We start from the raw sequence: 19190 nt of genomic DNA, 5'->3' as shown, positions 1-19190 counted from the left end.
ATATATATATATATATATATATATATATATATATATATATATATATATATATATATATATACCAGCCGAATGCAGAATCATTCTTTATATTGTTATTGCCCCATATATCTGGGCACGACAGGGAGTTTAAGGGGTCTTTAATGTACTGTAGAACTTGGTTATAGCATATAATTTTCCAAAGAGATGGGATTTTTCAACTTCATATGAGTGAAAACTTTATAAAAAATAAAGTAGTGTTGAATGTAATGTTTTGAGACCAACGATAGGAATATCACGCTGATGGCCATAAAAATGTAATGGTAGGAAATATTATAGCATGTCTCAGGGAATTTTCTCCAATAACACAATTTTTTTTAATCTGGTAAAAAAAATTCCTTTTCGCAACTGCATATAATTGAACTCAAACACAGAGTGGGTTGAACACAACCACTTTGCAGTAAATCATAAGATTTTTTAAAAAAAGTGTAAGAGTACTACTTTTCTCACTGAAAGTGGTTTCCGTATGTTACAATCCCTTCCTTTTACCAAACAATTATATGACTCATGGCAATGCATTGAGCTTCAATGATAGTTCTTTCGAGATTCAATTACATGCATTCTAAATTTTCGTGCTCGTGTTGGATGGATTTTAACCTATGGCCCTTGCTACAGTAGAGTTAATATAACTGATGATATCTCCGTTCTTTACTACGCGGAAATTTTATAGTAAGGTTTGGGATGGGAGACATGGATGTTTTGCATAGGACTGCAGCGAGGGGCGTGGTCCCTGGTCGATGTTAAACCAACAGCATATTTAATACTAAACTTACTCTAGCCCTTTCTTAAATACTGTACACACACAACTGATCTGAGATTGAAAATTGAGATAGGGTACTTTGTGTTCATACAATTAAGTTTTTCGCGTGCAACAATGTGTCCATAATTAAGAGATATATTGTGAACATGCACATTGCACATATTACCTTGTCTTCCTGTCCAAAACTTAAAATCTGGTCAGCAATAGTGTCCACAAACGAACCAATGCTCTGTAAGTCTCCAGCTTCGCTGTCAGTCCTGTGAAGTAAATGGATAATACAGCATTCTTTTACACAGAGCAGAAACTGTCCAACAGCTGGTGTAATGTTGATGCCGACCCTCTGTATTCCCTCAGGTCTACTAACACCATTTATCGGTGTTCATCTGTGCCACCGATGTTTGTGAAACATCAAGTGCTAACGGGACAAAGTGCATCGAGGGAATGTATCTGGGCGTATATGACAATGAATCAAAGAACAATCGAGAAGTTTCAAGGACGATTAGTCAACCCGCTTTCAGCAGTGACTTCAGAGACATCAGCAGTGTGTTCTCAACTCTAGACAGGGATGGCTGCATCTGTGTTCCCACGATGCACATTGTCTATATGCTAGGTAACAACAATCCAGCTCGTGTTTGCGTCTTCTTTGTTCAGTTAGCTGCTTCCTGGGGGCCATCTCTCAGGGTATTCTCATCAGGCATCGACTCTGCTGCCTACGCCACTGTCACTGGTAATGTCAGGTTTCTAAGGGCATTCGCTCCCTCATGTTCACTGTGGGTTAGCGGACGGCTCCTAGCCTATTATATACTAGCCGGCACCGTTAATGAGTCATCCCAAACACTTCAGTCACTACAGTCTAGCAAGACAGTAGTACACTTAAATATGTGTCGAGCATGGCGGTCCTGTAGTGAGATGATAATTTTTTGTATTTTTGATGACAAGTAGTATTTATGATATTTTATTAATATATGTATAGCCTTTAAAACATAAAAAATACATTTAATAGCTATATTTTGAAATACATGATTATTTATGTCTTAATTAAGCACAATTAAATTTTTTTTAACTTGGTGGTAAGTAAGAGAACTTTAAATCTGGAATAACATATTAAGCTAAGTCTCAAGTCTCTCTACCGATTAACTGCTATCATGTTCAAATAGTGCGAACTAAATATCATTGAGTTTAACTCTCAATATATTTTTCTTTTATGATTATAATATTAAATCATGACCCATTTATGTTTGCTGATAATGAATGCACAGATGTACTATATGAAGTAAAAACATTGGAACTGAATTAAGTACTTAGATAAGTTTATATCCAATGCATTTACTGCATTACGTTCATAGTCTAAGAGCCCGTGGGCGGCTACCTATATGTATTTGACCAGACTTGAGTTTTTGTACATAGAAGCCCTTATACCTACCATACATGAGGTGGGGACTCACTATGCCTAAAGTGGTGGACGTGACGCGACGCTCAGGTAAGACAGATATCAATATTTGGTGAATTTTAAATCCATTTGACCACGTCTGCCGCTTTAAAATTTGAAAATATATTACTATTACTATCAGAAAATAACAATGGCAGACCATTATCGCGCGGTTAACATTAAAGCAGACAATTTTGAAAATGCTGAAAAAAATAAAATTTTGAAAGTAATTGACCAGATCTGCCATTGATATATTTTATTCCTTATACTCTTAAGAACTTATATTTATCACGGCAGACGTCTACATGGCGGACACAGATCAACAGATAAAAAAGTCTTAGCTATTATCCGGCCAGGTGGATATGTATTAAGTTCGCTGTTTTAAATTAATATAACTTAATTGTGATTTACTTTATCACTGTGTTTATATAAATTAATATAGTTTTGTAATCTATATACTGAACTTCATAAGTTAGATGATGAAAATGTAGATTTATTACGAAAAATCATAGATATTAAGGTATTCAGCTAATAACAAAAATAATTCAAATCATTATAGTTCATCATCATCATAGTTTGATAGTATATTTCACAAGAAAGAACACTTTGTTTTTTTGTCAAAGTTTCGTTATAAATATCTGTATCTGGCTTAAAGTTTGATAAAATATATTTTTCAAATATATTTTTTGCTGAAGTACGTAATGGCTCATTCTTAGACCGATATTGTTTCTTTTTTTATTACAAAAAAAAAAACACAATTTCAGGTTAGCTGCAGCCACGGTATCAGAAGACTGAACAGTTGATGATTCTGCAGGATTCTCCAATGACTGATCTACTTCAGCTTCGATATCTTTTTCTACGACTTCTGTCTCAAGAACGTTCACATCTTCTACAAGGGAATCATTTATTATTATTTCATCAACTATAGAGCTATTAGTTGATGTCGATGGTTGTTCAATCGTTGACGAAGAAGTACTAGATTGTTATGAAATTTTTTTGGGGACATCTGTAGAATTTTTTTTTTTCAGAGCTGTAAACGCCTTGTAACAAGAACTATGATAAACACAATCGAAAATTTCGTTCGGTAAAATAATATCTTTATATTTTAGGTTATGAATTTTCCTTAACCTTAAAATATTTCGACATTTTGCCATAGTCTCTTCCGAAAACATAAGTAATTTCTCAGTTTTTATCGTAGAACAAAAAAAAAAAACAGATTTCACTTTTTCGTTTTCACCCGACATAATGTTAATAATATTATATAAATAATGGACAAATTAGTAAAATAAAATAAAGCAACACTACGTAAATATTTTAATACATTCACGAAACACGAGGTATCTGTATGAACTTTCACAAGTATACTGAAAACATCTGACAAAAACCGTTACGTTGGAATTATAACAGGGACCTTTCAGGCACAGACCCTACAACTATAAGGGAACATACTATTGGCTAGAATGAGTACAATAGATATACCAACGAGAAAGAAGAGAGATAGCTATATGAAATCTATGTATACCCCTCTACCGGATAATAGCTAAGACTTTTTTATCTGTTGATCTGTGTCCGCCATGTAGACGTCTGCCGTAATAAATATAAGTTCTTAAGAGTATAAGGAATAAAATATATCAATGGCAGATCTGGTCAATTACTTTCAAAATTTTATTTTTTTCAGCATTTTCAAAATTGTCTGCTTTAATGTTAACCGTGCGATAATGGTCTGCCATTGTTATTTTCTGATAGTAATAGTAATATATTTTCAAATTTGAAAGCGGCAGACGTGGTCAAATGGATTTAAAATTCACCAAATATTGATACCTGTCTTACCTGAGCGCCCGTCGCGTCCACCACTTTAGGCTTAGTGAGTCCCCACCTCATGTATGGTAGGTATAAGGGCTTCTATGTACAAAAACTCAAGTCTGGTCAAATACATATAGGTAGCCGCCCACGGGCTCTTAGACTATCACTATTTTTATTTACAATAATGCCATAAGATTTTGTGCCAGAATTGTTCATTACTTTATCCAGTAGATTCTTTTGCATCGTATATATAGTCTGATGGAATTAATAATTAATGTCTCACTCTTTTATTTTGAAATGTAAAGGTATAAATGTAAGTATTTTTATATGTCACTTATTCAAAGGCTCAAAAATACAAGACATTTGATATTATGGGGGGATCCAAACCACTCACAACACCAAATAGGTAGTCTTAACAGAGCTTTTTTTTGGCTGGGTTTGAAACCACCATCACCCTTATCACGAGAATGTAATGCAATTTTATGCACCGTGAACCTCAAGGAGCTACGAATTGTCAGCCGATGGCTTGCTGTGACGCAGTTGCAGTAACTTTATGCCACACCCCATTCATACTGCAATACCAAGAACATTGAGGAAATTATGCTTTGACCATAACTGTTGATGGTTGACAAATATAAATTAGAATTGATATATTTAAACCTAGTCATTTAGATATAATAAAGCCCCTCAAAACTATTTACACTATGCAAATACTATACTGCAACCAATGTGGTAGGTGTCCCGAAAACATGGCACAGACCATCGGCTGGTCAACAAGTGACTTCATGCAGTATCCATGTAGTAATTCATTCATGCAAACGCTCCCATCCCTCCCCCAACTAAGGTGATTCAAAAAAACATATGATTAAAGCACTTAAAAATATCGTAAAAATTTTATATAACATTTTTGTTTTGATTTTGTAAATTATTTATGTATGAATACTAATTGTGAAAGAAACTTAAAAAATAAAACCAAGCCTGAACTTTGATATGCTATTTAAAATGTCATATGGTAAGTTATGCAGTTTTGTATTCCTTATAAATTGGTTTTATATAGTTATAACCCTGTCTCAGCAAGTACTGTCGATACAGTTTCACATTCTCACTTTCCCAAACACAAATATGTATTCACAATATAATTATGTAACATTTCTTAAATACTAAATGAAAGTGGATATCACTAAAAAAAATACACATCGCACTTTGCCAAAAAATATACTAGTTAAAACTTATTTTGCGTATGAAGGTACTCAAAAATCTTCTTGTCTTCTTGTAATGAATGCACAAGTTGTCTTATTTAATGTTTTCTTTTCTTTGTATATAAACACTTTGTACCATCTTGTAATTTTTTGCCGACCTAACAGCAACTCCACTGCTTCCTGCTGCCATTACATCCTGACCAAAGCCCAGTCCCTATCAACCGCCGCACGCGGTAGGACGCAGCAAGTGCACCTCGAGTACTTCATCAATGGTAAACCTAATGTTTAATGTCTTTTAATAATAAAAAACATAAAAATAGTATATGATTGGGGCTCTGGAGACACGGAGTCTGGACGTGGTGGTGGTTGCTTCTGCTGCCTTGGAACCTACATCTCCGATGACGTCACGGCGGCATCTTGAATGATGACGTCACTGTTACAATTTTTACGCCGCCATCTTTGATTGTGATGTCACGGTGACAATATTGGATGACCTAGACCTTTGACATTACCTTTGACATTGACCTTGAACTAGGACCTTGAACTTGGACCTCAAACTTGAAATTTAACCTTGATCTTGAACTTTACCTTGAACTTGAACTTTTATCTTGAGTGTTGACCTTGACCTTCGACATTGACCTTCGACCTTGAATTTCGCCATCTTGCCATCGATTGCCACAATCCATGAATGTTTCAATTTTCGTTACGACTTCCATATTGAATTATAATTACATGTCCGGCATCTTGGATCTGATAACTCAGTCACTTTTTTTTTAGATTAAGACGGCACAACCACCATCTTGTCGTCTGCTGGAGGCCGCCACCTTGTATACCGACATCTTTGTTTCTGCTGTTTGTTCCTAGAGACCACCAGAATCGCTCTGCCTCAAGCACATAAGACCGATGTTCCATTACCTGCTAATGTTGTTGTCGTCCTCATCGACATATTAAAATTTTTTTTTTACAAAATACGTTGCAACACTGTGATTCGAACCATGACAGCTCAAATCTCTGGGTTAGAAAACATATGCCTTTGACCGCACGGCCATCGAGACATTTACCAAACCAGGCATTAATAAAGGCATGTAAAAATAAACACAAATTCGGACTTGTAATTTGCTTGAATTTGAAGGAATAATAGAATAATATGTTCGAGACCAAACCACCATATTTAATTTTTTCAATACTTGCTACCAGTTAACACACTTCGCCTGCCAGAGGGCTTCGCCGCCGTCTTGTTTTCAGTCATCTATACTTGGAGCGCTAGCATACACAAGTGCATTGCCGCCATATTAGTTTATTTTTGCCCACTAGAGTACAGTAATAAATTATTATTGTGGGGACCACCATCTAATAAGTCATCATAACTGCCATCTTGAAATTTTATAATTATTAAGCTAAAATGCGTAAACAAATTCCCAATTTAATAAAAACGTTACTTGATAATTTAAGCAGTGAACCGATCGATATCCATCCTTGGTTAGATCCTTACTCAATACAAAAAGGTAATTTAATTAAAATTACCAAAAAAATGTGAGGTTCAAGAAAAAATAAATAAATAAAAATAAAAAATTACTACAGAAAAATTTCAAGTACAAAACAACAAGCCAATTACAACCGTTTCTCAATGTCTACAGTCGTCTTAGAAGGCGAAGCGAGTCCTTTGCGTGCCTTGACATGTGTTTTGAGGACATCTTCACATGGCAGTCGATTAACCAGACACATCCAGTCTGCAACTAGCCACGTCTTGATGTAAGCTATTCATTTCAAGATGGTAACCCGGCACATAAGTCGGTTGGTCAGACACGCACGACCATTCGGTTGGAAGGTCTATAACATCCAGTTGGTAGCCAAGCGCATCCTGTAGGTGGTCAGACACATCCAATCAGTAGCCAAGAGGCATTTTTCGTCTAAACTTGGAAATTTTAAACAGAACATGTACAAAATCATGCAAATAGATCAAGCGTCTCGAACCAAGAGGTGCTATTCGCCGAAACACGACAAACATTTGAAACAGGCCATGTTCAATGTCAGGTGTGTAAACCAGTCGTCTCCAAACCACGAGGCCAACCATGACTTGAGTACAGACTTGTCGATGAACAATCGTCAAAAAGGATGAACATTAAAAAAGAAAGCCCATTTGTAAGCACAATCAAGAAAGGAAGCACATTTTTACGGAAATTCAACATGGTAGGATACGATCTCATCACAGGGATATGATCTCATCGCAGTGATACGATCTCGTCACATTGATACAATCTCGCCTCAAGGATATGATATTATCATTAGGATACATTAAACAAAGATGTCGGTATACAAGATGGCGGCCTCCAGCAGACGACAACAAGATGGTGGTTGTGCCATCGTAATATTAAAAAAGGATCTGAGTCCTCAGATCCAAGATGGCGGACATATAATTAGAATTCAATATGGAAGTCGTAACGAAAATTGAAACATTCATGGATTGTGGCAATCGATGGCAAGATGGCGAAATTCAAGGTCGAAGGTCAATGTCGAAGGTCAAGGTCAACACTCAAGATAAAAGTTCAAGTTCAAGGTAAAGTTCAAGATCAAGGTTAAAGTTCAAGTTTGAGGTCCAAGTTCAAGGTCCTAGTTCAAGGTCAATGTCAAAGGTAATGTCAAAGGTCTAGGTCAACCAATATTGTCACCGTGACATCACAATTAAAGATGGCGGCGTAAAAATTGCAACAGTGACGTCATCATTCAAGATGCCGCCGTGACGTCATCGGAGATGTAGGTTCCAAGGCAGCAGAAGCCACCACCACCACGTCCAGACTCCGTGTCTCCAGACCCCCATTCATATACAACTATTAAATTTTGGTTATACATGAGCAAATACATTGAAATAATTTACTTTTTTTTTAATTTTGTTGATTACAAATATAATATGAATTAATAACTCTTAACGGTTTATTGTTAGTTTAGTATTTCGAAAGCAAAGTAAAAATATAGTCATCATATTTCAAAAAAAAAAAAAATTAATGCTTGAACAGTTCTCAGGCTGGGCTATTGAGAGAAACTTACTGCTGGGGGGGAAAATAATTTTATTGGGGCTCCTCCCCAATACCTCACAATTAAAATCAAATATAGTGGCTGTAAACGTTACCTGATGTACCTGTAAATGTGACCTGAGGCCTTATTATCGACTCTGTCGTAATAATTCGGCTAGTAGAATGAACGATTCAACAGAGAATTGCTAAATTCTGTTCTCGAACACTCGCTAGATCGGAATGATGTTACAAACTGTCGAAATTTTTCCACTACCTCCTTTGCTGCCGAAATCTCAGATCCTCTAGAGAGTGTGGAGCTTATCGATCTTGGGAATTTCGAGTTCCTGAAAATATATTCTCAATTGTGGTTCCAAAATACTTTAAAATCGTGTGAACTGTAGGTTAGGTTAAGTTACCTACATTTGAAATACTTGAAATCGTGTTGATAATTGGTTATGTTAAATTAGTTGCATTACAAACACTTTAAAGTTGTTTGAATGGTTGGTTGGATTAGTTTCGCGAAATTTAATGCAATTTTACGTGACAAGAAAGGAATATAAACTAAAACTACCATTATTTTTTTTCCTTTGCCACAAACTATCTGCACAGTTTATTTTTTTTACCAAATTAAGGATCAAATTTTTTATTTCAAAAACATAATTTTCTTCTTAAAAGTCAATGGAATTTGCCATTTTTCGGGCGTAACCATACAGCTAATTATTAATTTTTTTCATACATTTTACATTTTTACACATAGCTTCTACATACACCAACAAGATAATAGAAAGTAAGAGAATGAAAGAAATTAACACAACTTTCGTGAGCAATACGCTTTCTTTTTATAGCGATCCTTCTGCCAGTGAAGTAAACACTAAAAACAACGATGCCACAACTTCCAAAGAGACTTTTCGTTTACCTGGCATTGTTGGTTCTGATGTCCACTATATAAGTTTATATAATAGTAATTTGAACTCTCTACCGGAATGAAACTATCGGCTTATTCCTTTAGAGAAATTATTCCAACATAAATATTAGGTCCCCTGCAATTATAGTACAACTTGTAAGGTTTTTAATGCATTATTTTATCAATAGACAAGGGTAAACTCATGAATTAAAAATATCTCGAGACTCAACAGGGCCCTGGGGAATTTATTCCCCTCCCCTAACTTGTTAATTGTCTCTTTAATTTTTTTTACTATAACTAGTCAACATTAATATCAATACTTTTTTGACATTCTAATTTAATCGACACCAATCTATAACTAAATGGTATTGTTTCTCAAGTGGAATACAAGCTCATGCACTGAATTCAAATTGGAATTTCTGCTATGTCTGGTAGCAACTTGATATCTTAGTGTTAGGTGAAACTATCAGAGTGCCTTGGCATTTTTGAGTTTTTTATGACCATGAAGTCAGTGGTTAGTCTCATACAGACATACTCTTATACAAGTAACTTACACCAACTCTTGCTGTTGTGTTCCCTCTTGCTCCAAGATGTGATCATGTGCAAGGTCCCCCTTGTCAAGGTCTTTGGGCAACCCATGCTTTACTTCTGACTCTGTTCTGTTCACGTCTGATTTCCTCGGTGACTTGGGTTCCTGCAGTAAAACTCAACATTTAAAATCTGCTTCTTCACGATCATAGTGAACCAGAATTCATTAATAGGTGAAACAAACAACTCAAAAAAACAACGTTTTTGTGACAGTTTTTACTAGCATTACTTAAATAAAATGACTGGGTCCCCTCTGTTTGGAAGTGGAATGTTAATCAGAAGAGATAGAGACTGAAAAATGCCTTCTTGATTTCAACAGCTTTAAGGTTTCGATTTTCTATCATTTGATACTCTTAATTCAAACTTCATTCAAGTATATTATTAAATACAAATTAAAGGAATTCCTGATGTTGAGTTAAATGTAAAAATGTAATTTATCACAGTCAAAATTACTTCGATTTCGAGAAATAACCACGCATAAAGAAATATTTTGTGTCATATTTAAATAAACAGAATATATAAAAATAATAAAATAACACAAAAAGATCCTGCTTTAAAAAGGAAATTAGCCTGAAGATAGCACCATCAAATTTTGTCTCTTCTTGTACTTGAAAGTTATTGCTTTACACACGGGTGTACTGTTATTGAAATTCTGTTCAGATGTCGTGGAAAAATCATTTCTTTTTAAATATTTATTTACTAGCGCTATCAACAGAGGTTATTGCCCTTGTGGAATTTCTTTGGCTAAAATTAACACACATTAATTCAATTGTGGACCGATTTCGCACAAGATATGTGCACAGTAGTGTGCATAGAAGTGTGCATGTAATATAATAGGCATGCAGCACTCCCTTGGCGCTATATCCACAAACAGCAAATATTATAACTGACTTAAACCATAAAAATATATATTTCAAAACTATTTAGGAAGTATATGTCAAACAGCATCTTACAGCTGATATTTATTTAAGTAATTCGTGAGCAAACATGACACTAGCAAACAACAGTCTTCTCTAGACGCTACGTTAGAGATATCACACACCTAGTCGTGTGAAGCTTTCCGCAGCTGATCTGTTTCATCTCGGGACGGGTTAAGGAGCTGCGGGGTCGGAAGATGTCTGCGGAAAGTTATCTTTAAAGGTTGTATTTTGGTGGGGGAACGCCATTATAGGAATGTGTTAAAACTTTTTTTGCAACAACATAAACCAGATTTATCAATAATGTGCAAAAGTTAAAACAAATTTGTGGGTTTAATCATTTTAATGGCCTGCTGAAGAAAAATTTCTACAATTGAAATATGCAGTTAACTTTGAGTTTATTTCATTATTTATAACTTATAAGTTTGAGTTCTTGCTTTATGAAACGGAGAAAATCGTGAAATAACTAATTTACATAGTAAAATTCCATTACACTTTTTCTCAATTTTAATTATTATTACATGTTTTATAAAATATTGAATTCATTTTTTGTTATTATAAAATACTTGAAATCTTTGCGTATAATATTATAATAAGTTTATTTAATATTTGGCCATGCATACTATTGTGTGAATGAATACATACTCTCTTGCTACGTCTAGGTCTGGGCAGCCACTGCGCAATGAGAGCGGGATTGGAGCGTCTTATCGCACGTTTGGAGTGTTTCAGAATCCTGCTTGGAATCAAAGGCATCATTTCATCGACAGACACATTGCTGGCGATACTATGTGCCAACTGTTGAGAGTCCTCATTTTCTGCCGCTTCAGCCGAATATTTCAAATAGTCGCAGCGGCCCTGTAAATCAGTGTATGCAACTCACTGCAGAAAAATTCTGAATTATTATCATACTCAATACAGTAAAATAAATAACAAACAGTATATTAGTCACTGGCGACACTGCTCGAGCGGCCAAGCTTGCGCCTGGGAGCCTGTAATACAAGCGTACACACACCAGGCTGGGAACTCACAATACAACTGGTGTGGTGGTAATCACACTGTCGAGCAAACATCGTTGACGATGGAAGAACTGATGGTTATTGCTACCTCAAATATTATAGTTTCGCTGATAAAATGAAAGAATAAAGGTTAAACATTCACATTAAATATAGATGCTAAACCGTCGGTGCTCACCCGGCTCGCACAGGCTCTTATGACCCATTGCTGTTCCTTCAGGGCATGTGCGTGGAGGGATGGGGGTGGCCAATTGGTCGAGTGCAGCAAAGTGCAGCGAAGTGAACGACCCCCGCTCCGACGTATCGATAGCCGCCCGCGCAGCTATCGACTAGTGTGTAAATGTATCCTTCCGCTAGTTACTTATGTGTAGGGTAAGGTAATGTGTTATCGTAATATAGTTATTATCGTGACAAATATTCAGGCAGCCACCGTGCATTTACCTGCCCACCGAACGTTGTGGTGTTTTCAGCCGATAGATAGCACAAGCAATCTCTGTAACTGAAATATAAACTGCAACAATGGAACACTTTGGAAAGTTATGAAACAACAGTTTAAAAGCAAAAGTGTTTATGTGGCATTTCTACAGCTCCCAACTATAAGTTGTGAGAATTTTACTAGTTTCAAATAATTTCATTCCATTTAAAACATGCATGATAAAACATTAGCATTTTCGACAAAAATTAGTGGTTTTGAGAGCATTTTCAAGTTAAATATATCAAAAACTCTTTCTTTAGTCATATATTTGTATATATTGTAAACTATAGTTACCCTAGTTTAAAAACAGTATAGCTAAAATGTTTGCTTTGTACACAATTATACTATTAAAAAAATATTTTAAACTAGCTGTATCCTGTCACATTTCACGGTGGCACATTGTGGTTGCATGGATGAGAAATAAGGGACAAAACAAAGCATACATAGAAGTATAATTTTGCAATACTTGAGAGTATACAATATTTCTTGTTTTTCCATTGTCTGAATAGATATAAAGGCTATCTGGTTTGCTTACACGGGAACACGCAACATACAGTTGTCCATGCGAGAAGCAATCAGCATCTAAATCTAAACCACATAACTCTAGAGATTGACCTTGAGCTTTATTGATTGTGAATGCGAACGCCAATTGAATTGGAAATTGCAATCTTTTCAATTAAAGTGGTGTATCAGTAGGGATCATGGGAATTCGAAAGATGAGGACATCTTCACCTTTGAAAAGCCCCATGAAATCGTTGCTTCCACTACATTGTTTATTAATTTTTTAACCGCTATTCGCGTGCCGTTGCAGAAATTTGGCTGATTAATATTACGCACCATGATAATTGGCACACATATTTTAAATTTTAATATATGTGGTGGCATCCCTGGTAGATCAAATGAGTTCAAAAGTTCCGTTTGATGATTAACTACTTTATCTGCTACCACAACTGTGTCTATAGACTTATATGTAATTTACTCACTTTGAAAGCTAGATTGAATAACATTATTAATTTGATAGACATCTTTATTATTCGAGTCCAGGATAGCTCGTTCACTGAGCCAATCATTATTCCCATAGTAAAATTGAATATTAGGAAAATATTTTTCGATCAGTTATTATTTGGATGTTACCAAATTACAAAAATTATCAGGAAATTATATTTGTCTTGACTTCTCATCGACTGGAAGCTGTCCGTTCCCAATGTCCAGTAACTGTCGTGAGAATACCTCGGCTGATTGACCATTCTACTGCTTGACACGCATATCCGTAGTCAACTGCTATGTAAGTACGTGTGTCGCCACAATGTTGAATATTTCAGGCAATCATTTATTTCGTCCGATTGTGTCGATCGAGAAATTACAGGCAATGTTTGACTAAAATCTTTTGCGAGCAATATCAATGCATTCCCGAATGGTTAATCATCTCCACGAAAATCTCGTAACGATCGATATAGAGCTTCAAGCGATATTTTATGTCCCATCGTTCATTTATCCCAAACAATGAGCTTACATTCTTGTAATACTTTTCCCATACTGGATGCTATGTAAATATTTCATGTGGGAGTCTCGATGATATGCATGTTTAATGGCAACTTCAGAGTTGAATGAGCAGCCCTTCCACCTTGTAACAATGTCACAACTATTCCAGACGAAGCGAAAGCTAAGGCTATGTCATTTTTTGATCGAACCATTGCCAGAATCAATCTGATAAGGAATGTTTTCCCAGTCCTCCTGGCGCATCCACCATTTATCATTTGCATTATGTGATCATAAATGTCCTTCTGTTCACGCGTTCATTTGGAATGTTTGATTGGACATATGACTAGATCACCTGTGTTGTAACTCTGTTCACGGCGCAAATCCACATCGAATTGAAGAAGTCGCAATTCGGGTGGGTTTTGGCATTCCCAATTGTCTAATAACTTTATTTGCAGTAGCTAAGCCCTTGTATTAATAATTATCAATGTTTCGCCTTCTGTAAATTCCATGGACATATTGGCATTTCCTAGGCATACTCTATGCAAAATATCCTCAGCCATTTGCGATCGATATCTTTCACATAACTCTGTGGGAGGTGAAGAAAAACAAGCGGTCAATATAATTGCGAATTATGCGCGAATTTGGTTTGTATGTGCCCTGTTGCATGCGTCATTAATACATATATCCCACCTGCCATTTTCTAATAAATTCAGAGCTTGACACGCACTGCGAAAAGTGGCATGTGTGACGCCGTAAACAATTTTAAATTTCTCGAAAGATCACCAGGCACATTTACCAACAACAGGCGAAGGAAAAAAATCATTTATCTTGTGTAATAAGAGGGCACCTCTGAGTACATCAGAGTTCTGGCGAAAGCATCTTCCTGCCATAAGGTGAAGAAAGCAGTCAGAGTTGTACCAGGCGGATTAAGGGGTCTTTGCTGCACATTTTCATCTGTGAAATAAACATGCTGTCCATTATCTAAATGTACTGATAAGTGAACCACAGATGGATGGCGTTCATGCATGGGAAATGAAAAAATTCGCCATTCAACCTCATTGCTGCGTATGTATCTTCCAGCCCGGTATTGTGCAATTTCATCGATAACTCGTACTGTATTTCTGTCACTATTTTCTGGTTGCACACCAAAAACTGCCATATCGCTGTCTTTATTCACATACTTACATATGTATTTAATCGATTTGACAGAATTACAATATTCTTAGTGCATGTGCCCTTTGAATGTTTTGACAACAGAGGCGAACATGGGATTACCCAAAGGTTGTCTACATCAATATCACCACTTACAATGTGTATAGTTGCCGAATTTCCGCCATCTTCAGTTTATTGTCTACTATATCGAGGATATCTATCGTCTTCTGATACTGTGTTGGCTGTGAATGTTCGAGTATATTGCTTAGGCCTTTTCCCGTCTAATATGCAAGGTGAATTCGGATTTAGTGTACCGCATGGTCTGTGTATCATGATTTTGATAACAACTGCATGTAAATCCTTATAGACATCACCCTGTGGAATATCAGCGCATATCACATCGTCGATTTCATCGGAAGGTATTTTATCGTAGCACCAGATTAGTATATGCCCATGAGGCATTCCTCTCATTTGCCATTCTACATCATACATCCAGCAGCGCAGCGATCCGAACACTAAATGTTTCACAATGAATCCATTAGCAATTTGCTTTTGTCTGAAAACACATGCTGTGATGTCATGCCTATCCACGGGTGATTGACCAAGAAGTAAGAGCTGCTGTATCTCGTCCCAAGCTGAATTTCATGGGAAGGTGATAAATAAGTCTGGACGCCTGTAATTACGAACATATGCAATTGCATCTTGAGCATATTCCTGCATGTGAGGTGGACTGCCTATGTATGAAGATGGCAAAATAGTTAGCTTTCCAACGTTGGTTGTATTACCGTCATTCACAACTGCATCTCGCAAATGAATGTATTCTTCGGAGCAAGGTTTGGTCTGATTCAAACGAAGGAACGGCAAATGTTCAGTTTCAATTTTTGTATTTATATCCACAATTTACTGGTGAAAGAACTGACGGCATTTCAAAATATAATTCTCCTCGTTTCTCCTAATCATTAAGCAATATGCATAAAATATCATTGCGCTGCACTTTTTATTGATATCTGCACCATTCACTGGGTTTATCAATTTCAAATTGGAATGATATCCATCGGCACCATTACAGTAGATAACTGGATATTGCAAAGCATCGTAAAAACGGTGAGATTCTTCAACGTTTATCAATTGATTGTTTCTTCGATGGAGAACAATATCTCTAGGTTGGAACTGATCTCCAACTATGACAATTGCTACTTCTTCTATATTTGGAGTATTATATCTCCGGACATGTTCTCCTGCGGGCGTTTTGTCAGCGTGAATGACGATCTTGTGGGTATAGGATGGCATCATATCCATTGCCGTTTTGAACAAACACACCTAATTGTTCTTTTCGTGAAGGAGCTCCTGATGTTGCGAAATGATGGATCTTCTTAGCGAGGTATGTATTCCACAATGTGCATCGACTTCATCTCTATTATCAATGATGAAATACATTTGAAGGAATTTTTGGCAACTACCTGAGAACGGGAGCAGGGAGCCAACTTTGTGATATATTTGTGCTTTGGTTTTAAAAGTTGGCATGAATTGAGTAGTCACAATTTCCGCACCAAACTATGTCATTTGGAAGCCAGAGTTATATTTCCTGATGTTTTATAGGAAATGCTTCGATTCAGCGATGGATCCAGCAAGTAGAGTTTTCAGCGGTTCTGGTGGTGCTTCAAGTTGAGGCAATTTGATTTTTCTGCCAGTGCAACACACCTTTTGTTTCATTATTGAACTTTATAGCATGGCAGTAGGTACAGATATGACTGATTTGGCCAATGACAACGTGCGGACTTGGACTATAATCAACAGCTGGATTATACCGGAATGCAAGACGATTGTATTGTAGATTCAGATCAGCTTTTCTTTGGGTACGTGTTTCAGTTATCATTGACGCCTCGCGTTCATTCAGTTGAGAACGAACCAAATCTGTTGCTGCAGAACGTGACTTCCGTGCTCGCAATCGTGCATCCTCAAGCCTGGCTGCTCGTTTCTCTGCTGGTTCCGTGTTGGTGCTTAGTCAGTTCGTCTCTCTTACGGATGCCCGCTCTTCCTCAGTCATATTCTAAAGCCGCCTTCTCGATCCTTCTGTGTGGCGCTTGCGATGTCCCAAATTCGTTTTTCTGCGAGGTATTATTTCGGTTTTCACTGGAATAGAAAGAAGGGATCAGATTATAACCTCTTATGGCTCTCACATCTCTAGGTTTAAAACAATGAGAGAGAGGACAAAAAGTTGAATTGAAAAAAATTTAAATAATTATTTGAACATTTTTCACCTATCTCTCATATTTTTTATAGCTGCAACTCAACCAGGATGAGACAATGGACAAAACTTATTTGCAAGTTGCAAAAATTTCGATACAAAGTACACATAGCTTAAACTGTGCATTACATTTTGGTGAACAGCACAGTGAAATTCCAATACGACCACGGAAAAGCACTTCAATCAAGATGTTGCCTGTTGTAGGGACAAAAAAACTATAATAAAGAATCTGCAGTTCTAAGAAGGCAAAAACTTTTATTAACATTTTTTCTGGCCGTCCGTCATCGTTTTTACAAAAGAGATGAATTGAAATAAATAAGTAAAATATTTGTTAAATAATATAGTTAAATAATAATTATAAAAAAATAATATTTTTTGTCTATCTCTCATACCTAACACAACCTCTACTTACGATTTGTGGATACGTTTTTTGTCAATAAACACTGTAATTGGGAACAGATAATGTTTCACATGTGACTGTGGTTCTCGTTAGCTAGTATAGAGTGTTCCCCTCGCTTCCGGTAGATATCGCGGTTGCTGGTAGACAGCTGACTTAAAAAACCTGTTTTCTCTCTGTTGCGGGTATTTTACTGACGCGAAAAATAGATAAAAATCATCTTTGAAGCGGGTTGTATATAATGTCAATTTTGAGCTCAATCGATGCAGAACTTTTGAGTTTTTGAAGCGTACGCATATCATTTTTATATATATACATACATATATAATTACAACATTCCCTTACCTTTTTTTTCAAATTCTCATTCTCACCTATTCAAAGCTTTGCAAAACGTAATTAGCTGCAAACGTGACTTACTGGTGTATAATAATATGTATGAATATGCCACTTTTTCTGTCTATGCTGTACGTATGTGCTGTCAATTTCCCTAGGTGTGTAGTATACCTGATGAAAATAGTATTGTAGTGAATTGGGCGCCGTTGTTATACTAAACCAAGGTCTATTATAGGAGTTGCGGGGAATTGAATAATTACATAAAAATATGAATTATTATACTAATAGTTAAGTGTAATGATCAGAAGGTATGTGTCTTGCAATCGAAATACAACACAGTTTAATAAACAAAGAAAATATACACAACGATAACAAATGCACTTAACAATACTAACTCTAAACAAATAAATACACAACACAATAACACTTCAATTGCAATAATCCGTGATTAACTGTTTTGTTATGAGTAGGGATATATTTTGCCGGTTGATAGTGACAAAATTCTGAATTGATATTGTTTATTGTGGCTTTCCTGGTTATGTTTAACTGGTTAAAAATTCCGGATATATGTAGGCACAGATTTATAGTCAAAACAAAAGTTCGTTAAATTAAAAATATCCTTTACCAAAAGTTCGTGTATGAGAGACAATTTAGTGGTCAAATTCTTCCAATTACGTAAATTACCGTAACTCAGTTTTGGTAAAATATACGTGAAATAAATAGTATTTCTTCAAAAAATAATGTTTTTACCTCGGCTATAGCTCAGGGTTTGCAAGAGTTCTGCATTAGGACCACTGAGTAGAATTACACTGTAATAACGCTGAAATAATAATTTTAATTTGCAATAATGTTCAATCATATGTTTAAAATGTCCAAAATAAGGGTGACTGACTTTGAAATAATTATAATATTCAAACTTACAATCGCGTCAAAGTCCGCACTAGGAACGCTACCCAGCTCAAAATGGCTACTTTTTGCTTAGAGCATAAGCCTCAATTTAATTTGTAGATAACTTATCTCTTTGCCGCCGGATCTCGTTGCAAACGCTCATGGTCGTAGTTACAACAATACAAATTAGTTTCAAGACACTGAATTTACAGTATTTTACAAGATTATGTAAAATATAGCAATTTATATAAGGCCGGCGTCGGGATAGGCCCTGACGAAGAGACGCCTTTTCTTACTTTCTTTTTTTACATGACATAATTCACGGATGCATTTCCGCCCACGGCGGTATGCTATTATGCAAGATAGCCTGCGGCTGTAAACACTTCAGCCAAGAACAGGTAAAATAATGTAGGTGATTAACAATCACATGTAAACAAAGTGTAAAACTATTAAACATAAAATATCTGTGGTGAGAAAAATACAAGAGGTAACAGAAGTGAAGTAACAACAATTATATAAATATTAAATCAGGTTAGGTTTGATGGTATTATGGTC

The 19190-nt window shown here is 36.0% G+C and overlaps 1 protein-coding gene across 1 annotated transcript in view; it reads right to left on the bottom strand.

Annotated features, from left to right (window-relative positions):
• The window catches only part of LOC134527121 (uncharacterized), a 130287-nt gene that overhangs the window by 77840 nt on the left and 33257 nt on the right, over positions 1–19190 (bottom strand). The window contains exons 4-6 of the mRNA XM_063359491.1: positions 11293–11502; positions 9697–9836; positions 963–1053 (exon numbers count right to left, since the gene is read on the bottom strand). Coding sequence (XP_063215561.1) covers positions 963–1053; positions 9697–9836; positions 11293–11502 — 441 coding nt within the window. The remainder of the gene's footprint in view (positions 1–962; positions 1054–9696; positions 9837–11292; positions 11503–19190) is intronic.

The sequence above is a fragment of the Bacillus rossius genome, chromosome 1 (assembly GCF_032445375.1).
Source record: "Bacillus rossius redtenbacheri isolate Brsri chromosome 1, Brsri_v3, whole genome shotgun sequence".
NCBI lineage: Eukaryota > Metazoa > Arthropoda > Insecta > Phasmatodea > Bacillidae > Bacillus > Bacillus rossius.
This window is presented reverse-complemented; position numbering and strand designations above follow the sequence as displayed.